Below are 24,777 nucleotides of genomic sequence, written 5' to 3'. Positions count from 1 at the left end.
CTGCCTGGCTGGGCGGCCGCTTTTATGGGCCCCTTGATCAGCCAAGCCCCGCCCCCTGCTCAGGCCTCGGCGTCCGTCCCAGCACCCAGCCCCTGCCGGCCCCTACAAACCAAAACAAACAAACACACAAGAACACCCAGGAACACCCAGGACAGATGCAAATACAGGTACCTTCCCTTCCAATGAGAACTCCCTCTCAAACTCCCCTGTTAGCCGCCCTGTTGGCTGCCACTGCTCGCGAGTAGCTGTGGATATTCTGGGTCCTTTCCCAAAGAAGACACCCAGAGGAAAGCAGTACATACTGACTTTCATGGATTTTGCTACCCGATGGCCGGAAGCAGCACCCTTAAGCAACACCAGGGCTAAAAGTGTGTGCCAGGCATTAACAGACATTTTTGCCAGGGTAGGTTGGCCCTCCGACATCCTTACAGATTCGGGAACTAATTTCCTGGCAGGGACCATGGAAAACCTGTGGGAAGCTCATGGGGTGAATCACTTGGTTGCCACCCCTTACCACCATGAAACCAATGGCCTGGTGGAGAGGTTTAATGGAACTTTGGGGGCCATGATACGTAAATTCGTAAATGAACACTCCAATGATTGGGACCTAGTGTTGCAGCAGTTGCTTTTCGCCTACAGGGCTGTACCACATCCCAGTTTAGGGTTTTCACCATTTGAACTTGTGTATGACCGTGAGGTTAAGGGGCCATTACAGTTGGTGAAGCAGCAATGGGAGGGGTTTGCACCTTCTCCAGGAACTAACATTCTAGATTCTGTAAGCAACCTACAAAGCACCCTCCGACACTCTTTAGCCCTTGCTAAAGAAAACCTAAAGGATGCTCAGGAAGAGCAAAAAGCCTGGTATGATAAACATTCCAGAGAACGGTCCTTCAAAGTAGGAGACCAAGTCATGGTCTTAAAGGCGCTCCAGGCCCATAAAATGGAAGCGTCGTGGGAAGGACCATTCACGGTCCAGGAGCGCTTAGGAGCTGTTAACTATCTCATAGCCTCCCCCACCTCCAACATAAAGCCTAAGGTATACCATGTTAATTCTCTTAAGTCCTTTTATTCCAGAGAATTAAACGTTTGCCAGTTTACAGCCCAGGAAACAGATGACGCGGAGTGGCCTGAAGGTGTCTACTACGAAGGAAAAAAGGATGGTGACGTGGAAGAGGTGAACCTCTCCACGACCCTTGGACGTCTGCAGCGACAGCAAATCAAGGAGCTGTGCACAAGCTTTGCACCAATTTTCTCAGCCACTCCAGGACGGACCGAACGGGCATACCACTCCATTGACACAGGTAATGCTCACCCAATTAGAACCCCACCCTACCGGGAGTCACCTCATGCCAAAAGTGCTATACAAAGGGAGATCCAGAACATGCTACAGATGGGTATAATCCGACCCTCTAATAGTGCATGGGCATCTCCAGTGGTTCTAGTTCCCAAACCAGATGGGGAAATAAGCTTTTGCGTGGACTACCGAAAGCTAAATGCTGTAACTCGTCCTGACAACTATCCAATGTCACGCACAGATGAGCTATTGGAGAAATTGGGACATGCCCAATTCATCTCTACTTTGAACTTAACCAAGGGGTACTGGCAATACCCCTAGATGAACCCGCTAAGGAAAGGTCAGCCTTCGTCACCCAGGCAGGGGTGTATGAATTCAATGTACTCCCTTTCGGGTTGCGAAATGCACCCGCCACCTTCCAAAGACTTGTAGATGGTCTCCTAGCAGAATTGGGAAAATCTGCAGTTGCCTACCTCGATAATGTGGCCATTTTTTCTGATTCATGGGCAGAGCACATGAAGCACCTGGAAAAAGTCTTTGAGCGCATCCAGCAGGCAGGACTAACTGTTAAGGCTAAAAAGTGTCAAATAGGCCAAAACAAAGTGACTTACCTGGGGCACCAGGTGGGTCAAGGAACTATAAATCCCCTACAGGCCAAAGTGGACGCTATCCAAAAGTGGCCGGTTCCAAAGTCTAAAAAACAGGTCCAATCCTTCTTAGGCTTGGCTGGATATTATAGGTGATTTGTACCCCACTACAGCCAAATCGCCGCCCTGCTGACAGACCTAACGAGAAAGAACCAGCCAAATGCAGTTCAGTGGACTGATAAGTGTCAAAAGGCCTTTAACCAGCTTAAGGCAACACTCATGTCTGACCCTGTGCTAAGGGCCCCAGACTTTGACAAACCGTTCCAAGTAACCACAAATGTGTCCGAGCGAGGTGTGGGAGCAGTTTTGATGCAGGAAGGACCGGATCAAGAATTCCATCCTGTCGTGTTTCTCAGCAAGAAACTTTCTGAGAGGGAAAGCCACTGGTCAATCAGCGAAAAGGAATGCTACGCCATTGTGTACGCGCTGAAAAAGCTACGCCCATATGTTTGGGGACGGCGTTTCCAACTACAAACAGACCATGCTGCGCTACAGTGGCTTCATACCGCCAAGGGAAATAACAAAAAACTTCTTCGGTGGAGTTTAGCTCTCCAAAATTTTGATTTTAAAATACAACACATTTCGGGAGCTTCTAACGAAGTGGCTGATGCACTCTCACGGGAAAGTTTCCCAGAGTTAACTGGTTAACAATTGTTCTTGAAATGAAACATATTGTTAGTTTTTATATAATCAGTAGTATGTCTAAAGGTACATGTGTCTTATTAACTCTGTTTTCTCCTAGAACTCCAGGAAAAAATGACAGCCAGTGTGGAACCGAACGTCCAACACTATCTGTGATTTGGGGGGCTCCAATTCCTCCATTTTATTACCTAGGCTTCTGGCATTGGTGTATAAACACCCTAATGTATGTCGTTTAGCCTGTCTCCCATTAGTAGCACTATAAGTTGCGGGCCTCCTTGCGTCCATCCCCCCTGTCCTTCCTATGTCCAATCTCATCTCCCCGGCTATGTCTCCTCTCATTTTACTCACCTTTTCCATACTGGAATCTGGCGTGGAGATTAACTGTGCATCTCCCAACCTTCTCCCCAAACTTCCTAGTTTAAAGCTCTTTTGATAAGATGAGCCAGCCTCCCTCCCAGAAGTCTATTTCCTTCCCTACTCAGGTGGAGCCCATCCCGCGAGAACAGGTGTCTGTCCCCGAAAGCCTCCCAGTGGCCATACATCCCAAAGCCCTCCTTATAGCACCGCTCCCAGTACTTCTGTTAGTCTCAAAGGTGCCACAGGACCCTCTGTTGCATAGCACTTAGAATTGCTAGTCATGGCCAGGACCTTGTGCTTGGTGCCGTACAAACAGAACAAAAAAAGTCCCCGCCCCAGAGAGCTTAAAATATAATTATACAAGACACAACAGATGGGAACACAGAGATGGGGGAGCACAAGGAGACAATATAGGTCAGCATCCCAGTAGCAAATGAAAGACGACAGGAAGAGTGGGGATAGCCCATGAACGACCTCCACAGGGAAGACAAGCGACTAGATGTGACAGAGAGGAGGGTGGTGAAGCACTGGAATGGGTTACCTAGGAAGGTGGTGGAATCTCCATCCTTAGGGGTTTTTAAGGTTTAACAAAGCCTTGCTGGGATGATATAGTGGTGTTGGTCCTGCTTTGAGCAGGGGATTGGACTAGATGACCTCCTGAGGTCTCTTCCAAACCTGATATTCTATGATTCTAGAAGGGGTGGCCAGCAGGGGGATGGAAAGAGAGGTTGAAGCGAGGGGCCAGGAGAATGAGCTTGCAGCAGCATGCTGAATTGGATAAGAGGGGGTGTCACTGTGTCAATGCCAGGGGGATTATGTCACTCTAGGGGGAAAGACAAAGCCGTGCAGCTACTGTGGGTAGACACGGCCAGAGGCACATTACAAGTTTGGCTCTCATTGAAAGTCTGTTTTGAAAAGTGGGACTTCTGCTCCTCAATCATTTAGATGCATCTAAAAATTCTACAGAGAAATGCAGGGCAGACCCAGCCCTTCCCACCACGGCTAAACCCACTGATACATTTTAACTTCCCAGCAATAGAGTGTGTGAACCAAGCGCTGGAAAAGAGCAGGACCAAAGGAACCACTTTGGGGGATCCCCTGACACTGTACACAGGGCAGCATATTCCCCCAGCAGCTCAGGGACTAGGCAGAGGCAGGAACTGGCTTTTCCTCTCCTTGCCCCTCACAGTGTCCCAGGAAAGTCAATCTGTCCCGGGATGCTGCAGGGAATGGGGCTGGGCAGGGCTGGGCGAACCTCCCTCCCTACCTACTGCTCCTGCTGTCCCTGCCAATCTCTCCCCCTGTCTCCCTCCTGCCCCCTCTCCCCTTCCCTCAGGCTGGGAGATTTGGTCCCTAGCCCAGTCCCAGGGCATTCACTCTCCTGGAGCTGGCTCGGCTCCTGCAGGCGCTCAGGGGGACAGAGCCGGGGGAGAGCAGCAGCTCTGGGACTCGCAGACCCCGGCCCGGGAGCAGAGCTGGGGCGAGGAGGGGCCTGGCCCCAGCCCTTTCCCCCGGGTCTCTCCCCTCACCTGCAGGCTTCGGCTCAGGGGCTGGTGTGGGCAGAGCCCGGGGCTGCCCCAGGGGCTGGTTCCAGCCACCCGGAGAAAGTCCCCCCTGCTGGGCACAGAGGGGCACTAGGGAAGGGCTCTCCCCGTACACACCCCGCTGGGGAGCACCAGCGGCTCAGCCCCGGCAGTTCCCACTAGCTGCAGTTCACCGCTCCAAGCCAATGGAGGCAGCGGGAAGCAGAAGCCAGCACATCCCTTGGCCCATGCCACTTCCTGCAGCCCCCATTGGCCCGGAGCGGCAAACCGTGGCCAGTGGGAGCCACGATCAGCCGAACCTTCGGACGTGGCAGGTAAACAATCCAGCCCGGCCCGCCAGGGTGCTTACCCTGGCGACCCGCGTGCCAAAGGTTGCCAATCCCTGGTCTATACATTGCTTGGGCATATGTATACTTGGCTGCTTGTGTCAGCACTGCATGTACTCACCTGGAGTGCTTGTGTTAGAATTTATAGGGTTAGAAGGGACTGCAAGGGTCATCTAGTCTAATCCTCTGCCAAGATGCAGGATTTGTTGTGTCTACAGCATCCAGAACAGATGGCTATCCAGCCTCCTTTTGAAAACCTCCAGTGAAGGAGCTTCCATGACCTCCCTAGCCAGTCTGTTCTATTGTCTTACTGTTCCTACAGCTAGGAAGTTTTTCCTGAAATTTAATCTAAATATGCTATGCTGTAGTTTGAACCCGTTGCTCTTGTCCTGCCCTCTGTGGCAAGAGAGAACAACTTTTCTCCATTTTTTTTATGGCAGCCTTTCAAGTATCTGAAGACCGCTGTCATGTCCCCCCTTCATCTCCTCTTTTCCAAACTAAACATACCCAGTTCCTTCAGCCTTTGCTCATATGACTTGCATTTGATCATTGTTGCATGCCTCTGGATCCTTTTTAATTTCTATACATCCTTTCTATTCATTGGTAACCAAAATTGGACAGCGTACTCCACTAACCAGCACCAAGTAGAGCGGTACTATCGGGTCCTGTGACTTGCACGCTATGCCTTTGCTAATGCAACCTAAAATTGCCTTTCCTTTTTTTGCAACAGCGTTGCACTGTTGACTCATGTTGGGGATGAGATCCACAATTCCCAGATCCTTCTCAGCAGTGCTGCTGCCAAGCCAGTTATTCCCCATTCAGTATTTGTGCATTTGTTTTTTCATCCCCCATTGTAGCACTTTACATTTGTCTATGCTGAATTTCATCCTGAGGTTCTGCCACCATGTCTGTTCCTTCCTGTTCTGCAGTGCTATCCCATCCCGCTGGCCAGTGCTAGTTGGCAGAGACCTGAAGCAGTGCTCCCCTCAGGAAACTGTCATGAAAAAGTAACTGCTCTATTTCATCCTTCTCTGCTAGCCATATTGCCATGGCTGTCTCCCACCCATCCGAAGCTGTCCAGCTGCATGACTGCCAGTACACACAGCACAGCCTGTTCATATTAGGGACGGTCAGGACCATGGCCTCAACAGTAACTTCCTCATGCTGCCTTACTGCAGTTTGAAAATGTCACTGGCAAGGGACAAAAAAAAAAAGGATGAATTATGGGATGCCAGACGAGGAATCCTAGGAGTTTGTTAGTTTGACCCCAAACTAACAAACCAGTTAGTTTACCAGTTGGTTGTGGTAAGCATCCCACAATGCATCATGAAAAAGATCCCACAATGCAGAGAGCCCAGTGGTGGAACATTGTGTCCCGGGGTATCTGCTCAGGATGCTCCATGGTTATTTTGACCAAAGTGCAGAGCAACAATTCAGAAGGGAAGCAGCTAAAAGTGGCACAAACAAAGAGGAGTGGATGCATTCTTTCATGATAGTTATACTGATACAGTTAGAGCAGAAAAACGTACACCAGAAAAATCTTTCCCATGTAGACATGGCCTAACTTCAATGAATCTATCAGCCTCAAATTCAAATTAAAATGTAAACCTGTGGCTTCAATTTCACTGTGTTCTTCATTTCACCCATCCTTACCACTACTTCATACAAACAGCTGATTAATAATAAATATTCCATTGTAAAGTTAACACTTCCCCCAGCCCCCAACTCAGTCAATGAAGTTGTCAAGGCTGTATCCCCACTTTGAACTTTACGGTACAAATGTAGGGGCCTGCATGAAAACTTCTAAGCTTAACTACCAGCTTAGCTCTGGTCCGCTGCCACCATCCCAAGGCTAATTTCCTTCCCTGGGTAGCCTTGAGAAACCTTTCACCAATTTCCTGGTGAATACAGATCCAAACCCCTTGGATCTTAAAACAAGGAGAAATTAACCATCCCCCCTCCTTCCTCCCACCAACTCCTGGTGAATACAGATCCAACCCCCTTGGATCTAAAAACAAGGAAAAATCAATCAGGTTCTTAAAAAGAAGGCTTTTAATTAAAGAAAAAGGTAAAAATCATTTCTGTAAAATCAGTATGGAAATTAACCTTACAGGGTAATTAAACTTAAAGAGCTTAGAGGACTCCCCTCCAGTCTTAGGTTCGAAGTACAGCAAACAAAGATAAACACTCTAGTAAAAGGTACATTTACAAGTTGAGAAAACAAAGGAAAACTAACACGCCTTGCCTGGCTATTTACTTACAAGTTTGAAATAGGAGAGACTTGTTTAGAAAGATGTGGAGAACCTGGATTGATGTCTGGTCCCTCTCAGTCCCGAGAGCGAACACCCTCCCAAACAAAGAACACAAACAAAAGCCTTCCCCCCCACAAGATTTGAAAGTATCTTGTCCCCTTATTGGTCCTTTAGGTCAGATGCCAGCCAGGTTACCTGAGCTTCTTAACCCTTTATAGGGAAAAGGATTTTGGAGTCTCTGGCCAGGAGGGATTTTATAGTACTGTACACAGGACAGCTGTTACCCTTCCCTTTATAGTTATGACAGAAGTATTTTTGGAGTACAGAGAATTAGTTTCTACGTGAACTTTGATTTTTTTTGTGTGTTTAAGTGCCTGTATTAAAAAAAAAAAAAAAAAAAAGAAAGAAAGAAACAGCAAGATAATTACAATGGAACAACAGTGCATTTAATGGACCTAGATTCTAAATGTACAAGGGATAATTACTCAGCCTTGTGGTCAGCCCCTTCGGTCTGACCTAGTATGGCCATTCTCATGGAAAAGGAACAAGTAAACAGGTCATGGAGTTCACCTACTCATTACGGGGGCTCTGTAGTGTATACATGTATTGAAAAGGAAAACTTGAGACCCATGACAGTGTATGTATGTAATTCTACTGGCAGATATCAGTAACTCAGTCATCTAGCTAAACCTTCTAGATCTGTGAATTCATAGTAACTACAGGGGAATAAAAAGCAGAATCCAAGTGTAATTTCAGCTGCTAGATTTCAGAGTAGCAGCCGTGTTAGTCTGTATTCACAAAAAGAACAGGAGTACTTGTGGCACCTTAGAGACTAACAAATTTATTAGCCCACAAAAGCTTATGCTCTAATAAATTTGTTAGTCTCTAAGGTGCCACAAGTACTCCTGTTCTTCTAGCTGCTAGATTGTACAGTATAAAATAAACCCTTAAAGAGACTTTCCTGGAGGCCCCATTTCAGCCCACAAAGATCAATTTTCACACTCTTGTCTTCTCCAGATAAAGGACTCTGAGCATTTGAGAAACTGGGATCTACCTCATTCCTCCTTGTTCAAATCAAGAAAAATCATAATTAAACCATCGCCTTGACTCAGTGCCCAGAGCCCAGGATAGGATGTTTTGAACCTGAGTCCAACATTGCTCCTGTACGTATCAATTCCATTAAATAAAACACCGGAAAGAATAAACCAGAAGTTACAAGATAAAGATTGTTCTAGGTTCCTAGTACCAAACTTAAATGTAGGAGCTGAAGAGGGGACACTCAGAGCTTCCTTGAGAAGTGAGAATCAAATCCCATCACAACGTCTCAGTCTCTTGCTCTACAGGACTCCCTTCCAGGAAGGTGATTTTATTCTCTGCTTTAATAACTGTTACATGTCCTTGTTACGTGGCCACTCCAGCCTGGCCTGACACTCAGATTCATGGGAATCGGTAAAGGTGTTATCCACATGGCCCATCCCTATCCAGGACCCCTCTAGGGTTTGTGTCCTGTGTGGATTCTCTGATATGTATTAAAGTCTGCTCTGAGACGTGCCCTCATTGCATTTTTAGGGTTTCTCTCCCATGTGTTTTTTCTGATGTTTACTGAGGTCTGAGCTGTATCGGAAGCTTTTTCCACAGGTCAGGCATTTATACGGTCTCTCTCCTGTGTGGACTCTCTGATGTGCAATAAGGTTGGAGTGCCAACCAAAGCTTTTCCCGCACTTGGGACATTCACAGGGTTTTTCGCCTGTGTGGGTCCTCTGGTGTGAATCCAGGTGTGAGCGCTGACCAAAGCTTTTCCCGCACTCGGGACATTTGTGGGGCTTTTCGCCCGTGTGGGTTCTCTGATGTTTAATAAGGTTCCACTTCTGATTGAAGCTTTTCTCACACTGGGGGCATTTATAGGCGCTCTCCCCCATGTGAGTTCGCTGGTGTGAAATAAAGTGCGAGCTCTGGCGGAAGCTTTTCCCGCACAGGGAGCATGTGTGGGGCTTCACTCTTGTGTGGCTTCTCTGATGGGTAATAAGGTACCAGCTCTGGCTAAAGCTTTTCCCGCAGTCGGGGCATTTATAGGGCTTCTCTGCTGTGTGGATTCTCTCATGTCTGATAACCGATGAGCTGTGTTTGAAGCTTTTCCCACACTCGGGGCACTTATAGGGTCTCTCTCCCCTGTGGATTCCCTGATGTGCAATGGGGTGGGAGCGGAGTCTGAAGCTTTTCCCGCACTCACTGCAGGTGTAGGGTTTTTCTCCCAAGTGGTTTCTCTGATATTTTGTGAGGTCTGAGCTGAGACTGAAGCTTTCCCCGCAGTCAGTGCATGTGTAGAATTTCTCTCCTGTGTGGATTCTGTAATGTGCAATGAGGTTTCCACGCAGGCTGAAGCGTTTCTCGCAGTCAGGGCACTTGTAGGGTTTTTCTCCTGTGTGGATTCTCTGATGAATAAGAAGAACGGATTTCCAAGGGAAGCTTCTCCCACAGTTGCTGCACATATAGGGTCCCTCTCTAGTGGGGATTCTCTGTCGAACAGCTTCTTTGATTTTCTTGTTCCCTCTGCTCCTCTGAGAGGATTTACACTGTATCTTCTCTGGCTAGTTTCCCTGCTGCTTCTCTGGCCTGCACTGACTCTCATGGGCTTCTCGCTGCTCAGGACTCTGAGAAAAGTTCCCTTCACCGCTTCCTGAGACCACCCCGTGTGGTTCCACTGGCTCAGGACATCCCTGCTGAGAGTTCTCCTCCTCCTTCTCGCTCACTGTCCAGTCACCTGCTGGGACAGAGAGAAACCAGACAGGAGTCAGTCAGTATATTGAGAGCTGATGGGGAGACAAATATTAGGAGCTAAATCCCTCAAACCCTGGTAGGTGAGAGACCTAAATATTAATGCAAAATATTAATAAATTTAAATATTATGCCATCAAACCTTCCTGTTCTTATACTGAAGCTTAAATATATTTACCATTGCTCTCATACATATGATCATTGCAGAAAAGTACCTCACATACATGTATTTCTGTTTGTTTAATTATGGGGAAAAAAAAATCAAGCTAACCAAAGGAGTCTCAGGGGACTTCTACCTTATCTCCCAAAGACAAACAAATGTCAGTAAAGATAAACATCGCTTTATGGCTAAGGAGAATCTATTACCTCCAAGTGTGTTTATGCAGACTCTAGAATGCAGCTGTATAGCTTCTGTTGAACTGTAACATTCTATACACTACTTTCTTTTATACCATGCTTTGAAAGATGTATGTGTGTTAGTTATTGTGATTCCTGCTTTGTATAGAATATTTGTTAAGAGTCTGTAATTACAATATCCTGGTAGGTTGTAAATCTAGAAACCATTTGGTCAAAAAGCAACCAAACCTATCAGAGTGTTACATGAAGAAACGGGACACATCCTTCTTGTACAAGATGCCAATGTGGTATAGATATGATCTTTATCACCAGAAAAGAGATTTTGTGAGATATGTATGGTTGAGAAAGAGTCCTGGATGTGAAAAAGAATGTGAGGATGTTTTTGTTCAGAAAACCTCAAAAAGAAGTAATGCTTAAGATGTGCTATCACAGCTCTAAACCAAGTCATAAAACTGAGTCTTCTATAGCCATCATATTTACAAAGAAAAACTTCAGTTAAACCCACCCAAAGAATTCTAGAAATATCCTTATTGAAATTGATTTATTTTGTAAACACACTAATGTCTTCATTCTTTAAATATAGAGACAATTTATGGTGGGAAATATTTTACGGAAGACATTGGTTACTTCCAAATCATGTTTCCACTTAAAAAGTGAAAATCTTTATTGTTTCTCGAATGCTTAAGGAGATGAATATTTGCAAATATTTTGAATCTAAATGAAAATGTTCATATGAAAACTGCCTGATATCATTGTTCTATGAATGGTAAGATGTCTCATGCACAAATGTAGCAAAGTGATTTGATGCTAAATTAATTTTATTAATGTAAGAAGCCATTTAAGTATAAGATATTTACATTAATGGAGAATTAATTATTGGCAGTGCACAGGCAAACCCTCACCCAACTCTGGAAGACAAAGCTGTTGCAAGAGTCAACAACTTTTTAATTATTTAAGCTAGAGGCTTTGTAAGAGCTATTGAATTGAAAGAGACAATTTTGAGAACTACAAGACTTTATATGAGGAATGGGAGTGTTTGAACTTTTTGAAAATAGAATTTCATTTCCTGTCAAACTCTAATAAAATTGAAAGAATATCTCAGAAAATGGACTGAATAAAAAGGAAGTTTTAAAAGTAACTTTTAAAGTTATCAAATGCTTTCCTGCCACAAAAAGGGCAAAGACAATTTAAGAAATGTTGGATGCTCATTAGGCTGATTGCATATTCAGGAGTTGAAGGTGTCACCTAAGCCAACCCCGAAGGCATGGAGCCCATGAAAGAGTCACAGCACCAGCTTTGACGCTAAACAAGCCTGAAAGAAGTTTTTCTATAATTTCATGGAAATAGGAAAGAGAAGAGTATAAATAAACTGTGAAGTGAGCACAACCCTCTGCTACCCTGCTAAGACAGCAAGCACTTCACAACTCATCCTGTGCCCATCTCCAAGCAAGTTGCCACAGACAGGTAAGAAAAACAGAAGACTCAAGAAGAAGCCAACCGTAGAAATTGGCGATAAGTATTCCTTTCATGCAGTTTTGTTTATTTACAAAGAATGTACACTGTATCTCTGGATGCAGAGGGAATCAAATAGCAGGAAGCAGATTCTTTTGCTCACAACACCAAGAACACGCTTTGAACCTGCACCCCTGACCCAAAAACCTCTTCCCAGGTCTCTTCCAGTTGTCGGTACAGTGCCACGGCATTGGGGTCCAGTAAGGGGGTGAGAACCTGATGAGAGACAAATGGGAGGGGAAGGCCATTCCCGATGGAGAGTTGGTGGTGGAGTATGTCCTGACCTTCTGGGAAAGACTTGCCAAGCTCATGGGCCTGGCCAGGGAGAATCTGGACAGAGCCCAGAGGAAGCAGAAGGTCTGGTATGACCGCACGGCACGGGCCCGCGCCTTTGCCACCAGGGATCAGGTGATGGTCCTCATCCCTGTGAGGAAAAACAAACTCCAGGCCGCCTGGGAAGGGCCCTTCAAGGTTGTCAAGCAACTAAATGAGGTAAACTATGTGGTGGAGCTGTCTAACCGGGCACATCGCCCCCGGGTGTACCATGTGAGTATGATGAAGCCATATTATGACAGGGGGAATGTGGTGTTGGCCGTGTGTGGACATTGGGAGGAGCAGGGAGATGACCCTTTAGTAGATCTATTCCCTGGGACAAGAGCTGGTTTCCCCCTGAAAGCAATTCCCCTCTCGGATCAGCTGACCCTGGCCCAGCAAGCTGAGATCAGAGGGGTGCTGCATCTGTACTTACAGCTGTTTTCCAGCCAGCCTGGATGCACTAATGGGTGCAGACAGGATCGCACACGCCTATAAAATGCTCCCCCTTCCGAGTCACAGGGAAACCTGCTCAGGACCTGGAAAGAGAGGTCAGGACATGCTGGCTTTGGGGGTGATCCAGCCATCTTCCAGCCCTTGGGCCTCGCCAGTGGTGCTGGTCCCCAAAAAGGACAGGTCAATCCGGTTCTGTGTGGACTATCAGAAGCTCAATGCCATCACTGTATCCGATGCCCAGGCCTGATGAGCTCCTAGACAAGCTGGAAGGCGCTCGGTACCTTACCATCATGGATCTTACAAAGGGGCTACTGGCAAGTACCGCTGGATGCAGATGCCAAGCTGAAATCGGCCTTTAACACCCCTCTGGAGCTTTATGAGTTCCTGACCCTGCCTTTCGGCCTCAAGGGAGTGCTAGCCACCTTCCAGCGCCTGGTGGATCAGCTACTGAGGGGGATGGAGAGTTTTGCCGTGGCGTATGTTGACGATATCTCTGGTTTTAGCCAGACCTGGGAGTGTCACATGTCCCAGGTTAGACAAATGCTGGAGAGACTGCAGGAGGCTGGGCTGACCGTAAAAGCTGAGAAGTGCAAGGTGGGGATGGCTGAAGTATCCTACCTAGGTCACTGGGTGGGGAGCGGCTGCCTAAAGCCGGAACCAGCCAAAGTGGAGGTGATCAGAGACTGGCCTGCTCCACAAACCAAAAAGCAGGTCCAAGCCTTTATTGGGATGGCGGGGTATGTGGCCCCACTTTAGTTCTATAGCCACCTCCATCACTGAGCTGTGCAAGAAGGGGAAGCCAAACAAGGTGGTCTGGACCGAGGAGTGCCAGGAGGCTCCCCGGGCGCTGAAGGAGGCTCTGGTCAGTGGCCCAGTTCTGGCAAACCCAGACTTTGACAAGCCTTTTATGGGGTACACTGACACCTCAGACATGGGACAGAGGGTGGTGTTAATGCAGGAGGATGAAAAAGGGGGAACGACACCCGATCATGTACCTGAGCAAAAAGTTGCTACCCCGGGAGCAGAACTACGCGGCCATCGAGAAGGAATGCCTGGCCATGGTGTGGACTCTTAAGAAACTAGAGCCATATCTCTTTGGGCGATACTTCACCGTGCACATCAACCACTCTCCCCTGTCCTGGCTGCACCAGATGAAAGGAGCCAACGCCAAACTCCTGCAGGATTATGACATGGACGTGGTCCATGTGAAGGAAAGTGCCAACGTGATAGTGGATGTGTTGTTCCAGAGAGGGGGCCCTGAACTTCCCCGGGTCACCGGGCAGAGTGCCCCGCTCAGTTCAGTCTCGAAGAGGGGAGAGATGTGACGGAGCAGGGAGCGGGGCAGATTTGACCTGGGAATGTTGCAGGGGAGTTACATTGGGGATGGGAAGGAAGCTACCTGAGCTGTAACCTGAGCCGTAACCTGAGCCAGGAGGGGGTTGGGAGAAGTGACACCTTCTGCCCAGGAGACTGAACAAAGGAGAGGAGGAGCAGAGGGGAGGGGGGAAGAGAGCTGCTGGAGGAGTTTTTTTGTTTTCAGTTTGGGCTGGGTGGTGCAACGCAAGGAACCCCAAGCTAGGGTCTAAGCTCCCTAAACCCCCCAGAAGGACTTGATTGAGGGGTTCTGGTTGTACCTACACGCTCTGCTTGGGACTGTGTTCCTGTCATCTAATAAATCTTCCATTTTACTGGCTGGCTGAGTCTCACTGTGAATCTCAGGAAGAGGGGTGCAGGGCCCTGACTCCCCCACACTCCGTGACACCCCGCCATACATGTGCCCCCACCCACCCACAGGCCTCCACAACACAGGCCAGAACAGGAAGATGTTACTGGGGGCTTGGCTACAGTTGCAAGTTAGAGCACATTAAAGCAGCCCCAGGCACCCTAACTCACAACCCGTCCACACTGGCAAGGCACTTAGAGCGCCTGGACTGTGCAGCTGGAGCGCTCCTGGTAATCCACCTCTACGAGAAGCATAACGCTTGCTGTGCCTCGTCTGAAACGCCCGAGCATCAGTGTGAATGAGGTGTTGCATTACTGCGCTTTGATGGGCCTCTGGAAACGTCCCATAATCCCCTTAAGACAAGTGGCCACTCTTGTCATTATTTTGGAATTGGCTGTAGGAATGCAAATATGCCCTTTCAAAGCTCCATTTCTGACAGCCGGCTGCTTATCTGCTCCGGGATAAAGCAAGCCATTAGTGTGGAATGCTGCTGTTGTGAGTGTGTGAGTAGGGTGACCAGACAGCAAGTGTGAAAAATTGGGACAGGGGGTGGGCGGTAATAGGATCCTATATAAGAAAAAGACCCAAAAATCAGGACTGTCCCTATAAAATCGGGACATCTGGTCACCCTATGGGTTGGGGGTGGGGAAGGGGGTCTGCTGCTATCGGAACTTACAAGACAGCATGCTGACATGCTCTCAACTCCCCAAAAACCCACTCTCTCTCCCCCCACATAAACACAACACACTCCCTGTCACACTCCACCTCCTGCCCCCATTTGAAAAGCACGTTGCAGCCACTTGCATGCTGGGCTAGCCACCACAATGCACTGCTCTCTGTGGCATTGCAAGAGCTGCTAATATGTGACCACGCCAGTGGGCTTGAATCTGACAGTGTGAACACACTGCAGCACTTTCCCTACTGCGCTCTCTGAGGGCTGGTTTAACTCACAGCACTCTACGGCCTTGGCTACACTTGTGAGTTGCAGCGCTGTAAAGCCGCCCCCAACACTGTAACTCACTCCCCGTCCACACCGGCAAGGGACTTGCAGCGCTGTATCTCTGTGGTTGCAGCGCTGCATGTACTCCACCTCCCCGAGAGGAATAGTGAGTATTGCGCTGCCGCTGCAGCGCTGCGGCACCAGTGTGGCCACCAAATGCGTTGTGAATGGCCTCCAGAATTATTCGGCAGTATCCCACAATGCCTGTTCTAGCCACTCTGGTCATCAGTTCAAACTCTACTGCCCTGGCCTCAGGTAACCAAGCATGTGAACCACCCTTTACATTCCCCGGGAATTTTAAAAATTCCCTTCCTGTTTGCTCAGCCCAGCGTGGTGCGGAGTGCTATCAGCGAATCTTTCCAGGTGACCACTGCCTCCATGCGCCAAGCAAGCCCCAGCATGGAGCAATGGCGAGTTGCTGGACCTCATCAGTGTTTGGGGGGGAGGAAGCTGTACAGTCCCAGCTGCGCTCCAGCCATAGAAATTACGATACCTTCGGGAAGGTATCAAAGGACATGATGGAAAGGGGCCATGACCGGGACGCCCTGCAGTGCAGAATTAAAGTGAAGGAGCTGCAGAGTGCCTACCCCAAAGTCCACGACGCAAACGGCCGCTCGGGTGCTCCCCCCGCGACCTGCTGATTCTACAAAGAGCTGGATGCGATACTTGGGGTTAACCCCACCTCCACTCCGAGCACCACCATGGACACTTCAGAGCCGGGGTGGGGGGGGGGAAGAGAAGGAGGAAAACAGGAGTGATGGTGGTGGGCCGGATGGAAACACCCTGGAATCCCTGGAACCATGCAGCCAGGAGCTCTTCTTGAGCCAGGAGGAAGGTAGCCAGTCGCAGTGGCCGGTATTTGGTGGAGGACAAACAGAAGAGCAGGTTTCCGGTAAGCGGTTTCTTTTTTCGGGAAGGAATTTTTTCGGTGCGGGCTCTTTGGGAAAGGAGGGTTAGGCATGCATGCCTAGATGCAGAATAGTGCATTGATGTGGTTTATCACGTTGCAGTAATCGGCCTCGGTAGTCTCCTCGAATGTCTCATGCAGAACGTGTGCAATGCGCTTGTGCAGGTTTAGCGGGAGAGCCACTGTGGGCCTTGTCCCAGCCAGGCTAACGTGTCCGTGCCACGAGGGGCGGGGGGACCATTGCTGCACACAGGCAAGCTGCATATGGGCCAGGGTGGAAGCCGCATTGCAGTAGAAGACCCTCCCTTGCTTCCCAGGTCACCCTCAGCAGCAAGATATCATCCAGGACAAACTCCTGTGGAAAATGTTGGGACAGTGTTCAGTGTAGCTGCCCCCTGAAGCTGTTGGCTCTCCCCAAGGCACAGAAACCCAGAGGACAATGCAGCCCTGAAACAATCAGTCCCCCTTACTCACCATTTTGAGGCTCCCGTGGGATATGTGTGCTCTGTTTCAGATGGGAAAATTATGCTATTGTGTAGACCCTGTGTGTTTTCTACTCCTTAAGTGCGGGGGGAATCATTACTCTGTCTGGTATAAACAATGCTGCCTCTGTTAAATGTTGCATTTTGCCTATACAGCTGCATCAACCTTGAGACCTCAGCTGTCCCTCTTATCGCCTGCTCAGAGACTGCAAAGACTCAGGAAGAGACCGCGAAAAAGCAAAGAAGACATGCTGCAAGAAGTGATGCGGCAATCTATTAAAGAGAACGAGAAAGCACAGAACTGGAGGGAGAGAGAAAGCAGGATGCGCCAGGAAAATGCAGTGCCCTGGTGGCAAAGCACGGAGCACCGGCAGCAAAGTACGGATCGCCTCATAAGCATCCTGGAGCACCAAGCAGATGCCATCCAGGAGCTGGTAGCCATGCAGAAAGAGGAGCAGTCCCGCAAACGCCATCCCCCCTACAGCCCTTGTCCCAAAACTCTTTCCGTTGTGCCCCATTGTCACCTCCAACCCACTTTCCCCAACTTCCGTGTTCTTCACGCCACCCGCTGCCTCCAACACCAGTATCTTCACCACCCAACCCTGAAAACCACGATCCTTACCCTCTGCACTCAATCCCCATCACCATGCAGTAGAGCTATCCTGAAGTGCAGCACTCACTGCACAGCACACCAGACAGGACATACGCAAATCTGTGATTGTACCGTTCCCCACTCCACCCCCTTGTTTCTTTCCAATAAGTGGATTTTTTGGCTTTGAAAACATTCTTTATTATTGCATAAAGTAAAAGACTCCTTAGCACAGGAAATAAACAGGCACTGAAAGTCTGCTTAGCAAACACTGATTCCTAAAGATTGGAACTACTGCACTTCACTCCAGTGCAGGGCACCAGATATCACTGCTGGTTTTCAGCCTCGAATTGTTCCCTCAAGGCATCCCTAATCCTTGCAGCCCCATGCTGGGCCCCTGTAATAGCCCTGCTCTCTGGCTGTGCAAATTCAGCCTCCAGGTCTTGAACCTCAGAGGTCCATGCCTGAGTGAAGCTTTCACCCTTCCCTTCACAAATATTATGGAGGGCACAGCACGCGGATATAACCGCGGGGATGCTGTTTTCGGCCAAGTCCAGCTTCCCATACAGAGATCGCCAGCGGGCCTTTAAACGGCCAAAGGCACACTCCACATTCATTCGGCACCGGCTCAGGCTGTAGTTAAACCATTCCTTGCTGCTGTCAAGGCTCCCTGTGTAGGGTTTCATGAGCCACGGCATTAACGGGTAAGCAGGATCTCCAAGGATCACAATGGGCATTTCAACTTCTCCTACTGTGATCTTCCACTCTGGGAAAAAAGTCCCGGCCTGCATCTTCCTGAACAGCCAAGTGTTCCGAAAGATGCGTGTGTCATGCACCTTTCTGGGCCAGCCTGTGTTAATGTCAATGAAATGCCCACGGTGATCCACAAGCGCCTGGAGAACCATAGAGAAATACCCCTTCCGATTAATGTACTCGGATCCTAGGTGGGGTGGTGCCAGAATAGGCATGTGCGTCCCATTTATCGCCCCTCCACAGTTAGGGAACCCCATTTGTGCAAAGCCATCCACTATTTCCTGCACGTTACTCAGAGTCACGGTTCTTCTGAGTAGGATGCGATTAATGGCCTTGCAAACTTGCATCAACACGATTCCAATGGTAGACTTTCCCACTCCAAAATGGTTTGCGACCGACCGGTAGCTGTCTGGAGTTGCCAGCTTCCAGATTGCAATAGCCACCCGCTTCTCCACCGGCAGGGCAGCTCTCAATCTCGTGTCCTTGCGCCACAGGGTGGGGCAAGCTCCTCACACAGTCCCATGAAAGTGGCTTTTCTCATCCGAAAGTTCTGCAGCCACTGCTAGTCATCCCAGACTTCCATGACGATGTGATCCCACCACTCGGTGCTTGTTTCCCGAGCCCAAAAGCGGTGTTCCATGGTGCTGAGCATGTCCATGAATGCCACAAGCAATTTCATGTCATATGCGTTATGCGGCTCGATAGCATTGTCGGACTCCTCACCCTCACTCTCACTTTGGATCTTAAGGAATAGTTTGACAGCCAAACGTGACATGCTGGCAAGACTCGTCAGCATACGCCTCAGCAGTTCGGGCTCCATTTCCCACAGACAGATTGTGCTGCACAGAAACCGTTGAAAGATGGCGCCAAAGGTGGACGGAAACAAAGGGATTTCTGGGATGCGAAGCGATGCATCACGAAGCGTTGGGACAGGACCCAGAATGCCCTGCACATACGCCCCCTTCCCACAACCCACGGCGCCAGAATGGAAAGAGGTGCTCTGTGGGATAGCTGCCCATAATGCACCGCTCCCAATAGCGCTGCAATTGCCGCAAATGTGGCCACGACAGTGCGCTGGGCAGCTGTCAGTGTGGACAGACTGCAGCGCTTTCCCTACTCAGCTGCACGAAGTCAGGTTTAACTCACAGTGCTGTACATCTGCAAGTGTAGCCAAGGTCTACATCTGCAAGTGTAGCCATGCCCTTAGGCTAAGGCCAGGTCTGCACTATAAAGTTAGGTTGACCCAGCTACTTCACCCACAGGTGTGAAAAATCCACACCCCCAAGCAATGCAGTTAGGCTCACCTAAGGCCTTGGCTACACTGGCGCTGACAGCGCTGCAACTTGCTGAGCTCAGGGGTGTGAAAACGCCCTCCCGCCCCCGAGCGCAGTGAGTACAGCGCTGTAAAGCACCAGTGTAATCAGAGCCTGCAGCGCTGCACGCTCGCTCACAGTGCTGCAAGCTATTCCCCTCGGAGAGGTGGAGTACTTACAGCGCTGCAAGAGAGCTCTCACAGCGCTGGCGGCACGACTACACTCACGCTTCACAGCGCTGCCACGGCAGTGCTGGGAAGTCCTGAGTGTAGCCAACTCCTTAGTTCCCAAGCAGACAGCACTAGGTTGACAGTAGAATTCTTCCACTGACCTAGCTGTCGCCTCTCAAGGAGGTGGATTTACTATAGTGAAGGGAGAACCCCTCCCATCATTGTATTAAGTGTCTACACTGAAGCACTACAGTAGCACACTCTACATGGGGACTTAGGCTGGCTTAACTATGACACTCAGGCCTTGGCTACACTTGCAGCTGTACAGCGCTGTGAGGTAAACCTGTCTTTGTACAGCTGAGTAGGGAAAAGCTCTGCAGTCTGTCCACACTGACAGCTGCCAGCGCAGTGGCGTGGCCACACTTGCAACATTTGCAGCTGTGTTGGGAGCGGTGCATTATGGGCAGCTATCCCAGCATTCACGTGGCTGCAACGTGCTTTTCAAAACGGGGAGGTGGGGTGGATTGTGACAGGGAGTGTGGGGGGAGAGAGAGTGCTTTTTGGAGCACGTCAGCTCTCTATTTTGCAAGTTCTGAACTCCCGGCCCCTTGCTCATTCATTTACTCACTCAAAGCAAGCTGCAAACTGTTTGCTTTTCTCTGTGGTACAAGCTTTAAAACCAGCACTTCCGCATTCCTGCAGCTGGTCACAACAATGGAGAGGACTGGCCACTTGACAAGGCGATCAGTACAGCGCTGGAAGTGTTTACACTCACACCCGTGAGTCGTAACCACTCCACTGCAGCTGTTATTCCTCTCGGGGAGGTGGAGTACCTGCAGTGGTGTACCCAGGGAGATACAGCGCTGTAAGTGCCCTGCCAGTGTAGCCGGTCAGAGTTACAGCGCTGGAGGAAGGCTTTACAGCGCTGTAACTCGCAAGTGTAGCCAAGGCCTCAGAAGTGTGGATTTTTCACATCCCCGAGAAGTGTAGCTGGGTTGATCTAATTTTCTAACATGGACCAGCCCTTAGGCCATGTCTATACGTACAGCGTTGCAGCTGTACCACTACTTGGGTTGTGGGGATTAGAGAGGCTGATTCCCCCTGAAATCCAGGAAACCCATGACGAACCCTGCACAGAAGCTTCAGAGACTCCACAGCTTCTAATACCCAAGGGGACAGGAATTCCTTACCCAGTGAGGTCACAGTCTCATAATTCTCCTGCATGTCATCCCTGTAGAGGGCTCTCTGACACGGGTCCAGCAGAGCCCACCGTTCCTCTTACACAGCCTCTTCCTCAAGCATCAGGAGCTCTGCTGCAAGCACTTCATCCCATACCTAACAGGGATGGAAAAAGGATCTGGACCGTTATTCTGCAGCCTGTCAAAGTGAGAAGGGAACTGGGGCTTTGGTCCATTTCACACTCTGATTCCCCCGGGTTCCTTCCCTGCACACAGACGCTCTAGACTCTGCCGTGCTGGGCAAATGATTCAACCAAGATTTTCGTAAAGAGCAACCTAACGTTAGGTCCCAAACCCACATTCAGGTCTCTCAATAAGTGGCTGGAGTTCCAAAAATGCTGAGTCTGCAGCACTGGGGTTCGGTTGTGAGTGTTCAGCACTGCTGATCATCAGGCCATTTATTCAGCAGCCTGATGGGGGATTTAGAAAATTAAGATTAGGCTCCTATATTTAAAAATCCTGGTTATAGTCACTAAATTACAGCACAGACCCAGCCCCTCACACAAGGCTTAATCCACTGAAAGTCAATGGGACCACGCAGACGGCAAAGAAAAGCACATATAAGGCTATGTCTACACTACAGACCTTACAGTGGCACAGCTGTACTGCTATAGCGATGCCGCTTTAAGGTCTCCCACCAGCATAATTAAACCACCTCTAACGAGCTGCGGTAGCTATGATGGATGGTGGGAGAGCTTCTTCCGCTGACATAGCACTATCCACACTGGTGCTTTTGTTGGTGAAACTTGTGTCAGTCCTCGGGGGGCATCCCACACATCTGATCAACAAAAGTTCTACCAACAAAAATGCTAGTGTAGAGGCTAAGGGGCTTGTCTATGTAACCCACACACATCCTGGGTGTGGGGTTCTGTCCCATCTTTTGGCACCGAGACCACTTAGAGAGATTAATGAGTCTGCTCTACAGCCCTCGCTAACAGTTATATGGCTTTTAGCTCATGCAGTAGAGCAGAGGTAGGCAAACTACGGCCCACGGGCCACATCCAGCCCACGGGACCCTCCTGCACAGCCCCTGAGCTCCTGGCCTGGGAGGCTAGCCCCTGGCCCCTCCCCTGCTGATAGCCTCCCCCGCAGCCACAGCTCACTGCACTGGCAGCACAACACTCTGGGCGGCAGCACACCTGCAGAGCTGCAGCCTGACCCGGTGCTCTGTGCTGCGCGGTGGCGTGGCTGGCTCCAGCTGGGCGGCACGGCTGCCTCTCCTGGTGCTCTGGGCGGCGTGGCTGTAGCACTGCCAAACCACCAGTGCTCCAGGCAGCATGGTACAGGAGCAGGGAGGGTTGGATCGAGGGCAGGGGAGTTTGGGTTGGTGGTCAGGGGGCAGGGGTGTGGATAGGGGGCAGGAAGGTCAGAGGACAGGGAACAGGGGGGTTGAATGGGGGCAGGGGGCAGTCAGGGGACAGGGAGGGTTGGATGGGGCAGGAGTCCCGGGGGGGCCATCAGGGGGCAAGAAGCAGGGGGGGGTCAGATAGGGGGCAGAGCACAGCCTCCCCTAACCAACCCTCCATACAATTTTGGAAACCCGATGTGGCCCTCAGGCCAAAAAGTTTGACCACCCCTGCAGTAGAGGCTCATGCATTTAGCTTCAGAGGTCCCAGGTTCAATCCTGCCCACTGACAACGGGTCTGTCGATGTTACATCTACACTTCAAATGCTGCAGCTGCGCCCCTATAGCACTTCAGTGTAGATACTATCCATGCCAATGGGAGTGAGAGTCAGTCGACTTAGTGCTGTCTCCACCAAGGGTTAGGCTGGGACAGCTACATTTCACAGGGGTGGAGATTTTTCACACACGAGAGACATAGCTATACAGATGTAAAATCCTATGTAGACCAGGCCTTTGCGGGCTCAGATAAAAGGGCTGGTCTACGCCAGGAACTTACACCGGCACAGCTATGGCCCTCTAGGGTTTGAAAAATCCACACCCCAACAATGTACTTAAACGGACCTAACCCCCAGTGCAGGCAGCGCTAGGTCGAAGGAAGAATTCTTGTTGACCTACCTATTGCATCTCGTGGAGGAGTAGTACCTACACCAGCAGAAGAACCCCTCCCATCAGCATACATCACGTCTACACTGAAGTACTACAGGTTTCAGAGTGGTAGCCGTGTTAGTCTGTATCAGCAAAAACAACAAGGAGTCCTTGTGGCACCTTAGAGACTAACAAAGGTATTTGGGCATAAGCTTTCGTGGGCTAAAACCCACTTCATCAGCTGCATGGAATGGAACATACAGTAGGGAGGTATAAATACACAGCATATGAAAAGATGGGAGTTGCCTTACCAAGTGGGGGGTCAGTGCTAACAAGCCAATTCAATTAAGGTGGAAGTGGGCTAATCTCAACAGTTGACAAGAAGGAGTGGAAATCACTTTTGTAGCGCTAATGAGGCCAATGTAAACAAGGTGGCCCACTTCAAATTTGGGCCAGATGAAGTGGGTTTTAGCTCACGAAAGCTTATGCCCAAATAAATTTGTTAGTCTCTAAGGGGCCATAAGGACTCCTCGCTGTTTTTACTGAAGAGCTACAGTGGTGCGCTCTAGTGCTTTAATTGCAGACATACCCTAATGCCTGGTCTACACTTTGAAATTAGCTCTGTATAACTACATCGCTCAGGGATGTGAATAGCCACGCCCCTGAGCAATACAATCATACTGACCTAACCCCCCATGAGGACAGCACTAGGTTGAGAGGAGAATTCTCCTGTTGACATAGCTACCACTTCTCAGGGAGGTGGAGTACCTACGCCCATTGGCCTAAGTAATGTCTTCACTGGAGTAGTTCAACTGTGCAGTGTGTTAAGTGTAGTTAAGTGCAGACTAACCCTAAGGGCTGGTCTACACTGGGCGGGGGGGTTGGAGAAAAAAACGATCCAAGATACGCAACTTCAGCTACGTGAATAGTGTAGCTGAAGTCGAAGTATCTTGGATCGAATTACCTGGGGTCCAGACGGCACGAGATCGATGGCCGCGCCTCCCCTGTCGACTGCGCTACCGCCACTCGCTCTGGTGGAGTTCCAGAGTCGACGGTAAGCACGTTCGGGGATCGATATATCGCGTCTTAAAGAGACGCAATATATCGATCCCGGATAAATCGATTGCTACCCGCCAATACGGTGGGTAATGAAGACGTACCCTTAGTGAGTAAACAACTCTTGTTAAATGGGGGGGAAATCCCTGTGTATGCACAAAGGAGATTTATTCAAACCCTACCCCATACACATATACCTCAACACAATTTTTTTTCCAGTCTATAGAGAGGAGAGTGTCTGATCTAGTAATTCCCTATCATATGTAAAGTTTACAGCCAAAATATTTAACGTTAGAGCTATTGAAAAATCTGATAAAGCTTTTTAAAGTGATGAAAACAAAATTTCTCCCCCGCCCAGCCCCTTCTCAAAAACAGGCTACGTGGTGTTTACAGAAAAGTTTCTAAAACAAATTCACCCATCGACAGAAACTGTCAATCCTAAAGATGAACATAAAATGTGCCAGACTGTATCAGACTCAAGTTCCATCTAGTAATTCTGAGCATGTTATAAGCAAAGGAACTTCAAGCTTAAGTTGTGCAGCCAAAGAGCAGAATCCAAGGAACCACTCTGGAGGATCCCCCTGACACTGTTGCCAAGGCAGCACATTCCCCCAGCAGCACTGGACTGGCTTTTCCTCTCCCTGCCCCTCACCTTGTCCCAGGAAAGTCAATCTGCCTGGGTGCTGCAGGAAATGGGTCTGGGCAGGGTTAAGAGCCAGGAATGCTCCCTCCCGACTTATTGCTTCTGCTGGCCCTTCCAGTCTCTCTCCATCTCCCTTGGGCTGGGAGTCTAGGTCCTAGCATTCTTTTTTTATATATATGGAGATATACCCATCTCAGAGCTGGATGGGATGTTGAAAGGTCATCAATTCCAGTCCCCTATTTTCACAGGGGGACCAGGTACTGTCCCTGACAGATTTTTGCCTCAGATCCCTAAATTGGCCCCTTTAGGCTTGAACTCACAACCCTGGGTTTAGCAGGCCAACGCTCAAACCACTGAGCTCTCTCTCCCTCAAGCTCTCCTAGAGCTCGCTGGGCTCCTGCACGCGCTCAGGGTGGCAGAGCCTGGAGGGATCAGGGAA

General features: G+C 49.4%; 2 protein-coding genes across 2 annotated transcripts in view; one reads left to right on the top strand and one right to left on the bottom strand.

Annotated features, from left to right (window-relative positions):
• The window catches only part of LOC117887172 (zinc finger protein 501-like), a 1,015,593-nt gene that overhangs the window by 397,824 nt on the left and 592,992 nt on the right, over positions 1 to 24,777 (top strand). The gene's annotated exons all lie outside the window — the stretch shown is intronic.
• LOC117887214 (zinc finger protein 883-like) overlaps positions 7,934 to 24,777 on the bottom strand; it is a 32,459-nt gene continuing 15,615 nt past the window's right edge. The window contains exons 6-7 of the mRNA XM_034789575.1: positions 22,314 to 22,335; positions 7,934 to 9,492 (exon numbers count right to left, since the gene is read on the bottom strand). Of these exons, the coding sequence (XP_034645466.1) occupies positions 8,628 to 9,492; positions 22,314 to 22,335 (887 nt within the window). The 3' untranslated portion in view covers positions 7,934 to 8,627. The remainder of the gene's footprint in view (positions 9,493 to 22,313; positions 22,336 to 24,777) is intronic.

This window comes from Trachemys scripta, chromosome 14 (genome assembly GCF_013100865.1).
Source record: "Trachemys scripta elegans isolate TJP31775 chromosome 14, CAS_Tse_1.0, whole genome shotgun sequence".
In the NCBI taxonomy this organism is placed as follows: domain Eukaryota; kingdom Metazoa; phylum Chordata; order Testudines; family Emydidae; genus Trachemys; species Trachemys scripta.
The sequence above is the reverse complement of the archived record's forward strand: the minus strand, read 5'-3'. Positions and strand labels throughout refer to the sequence as shown.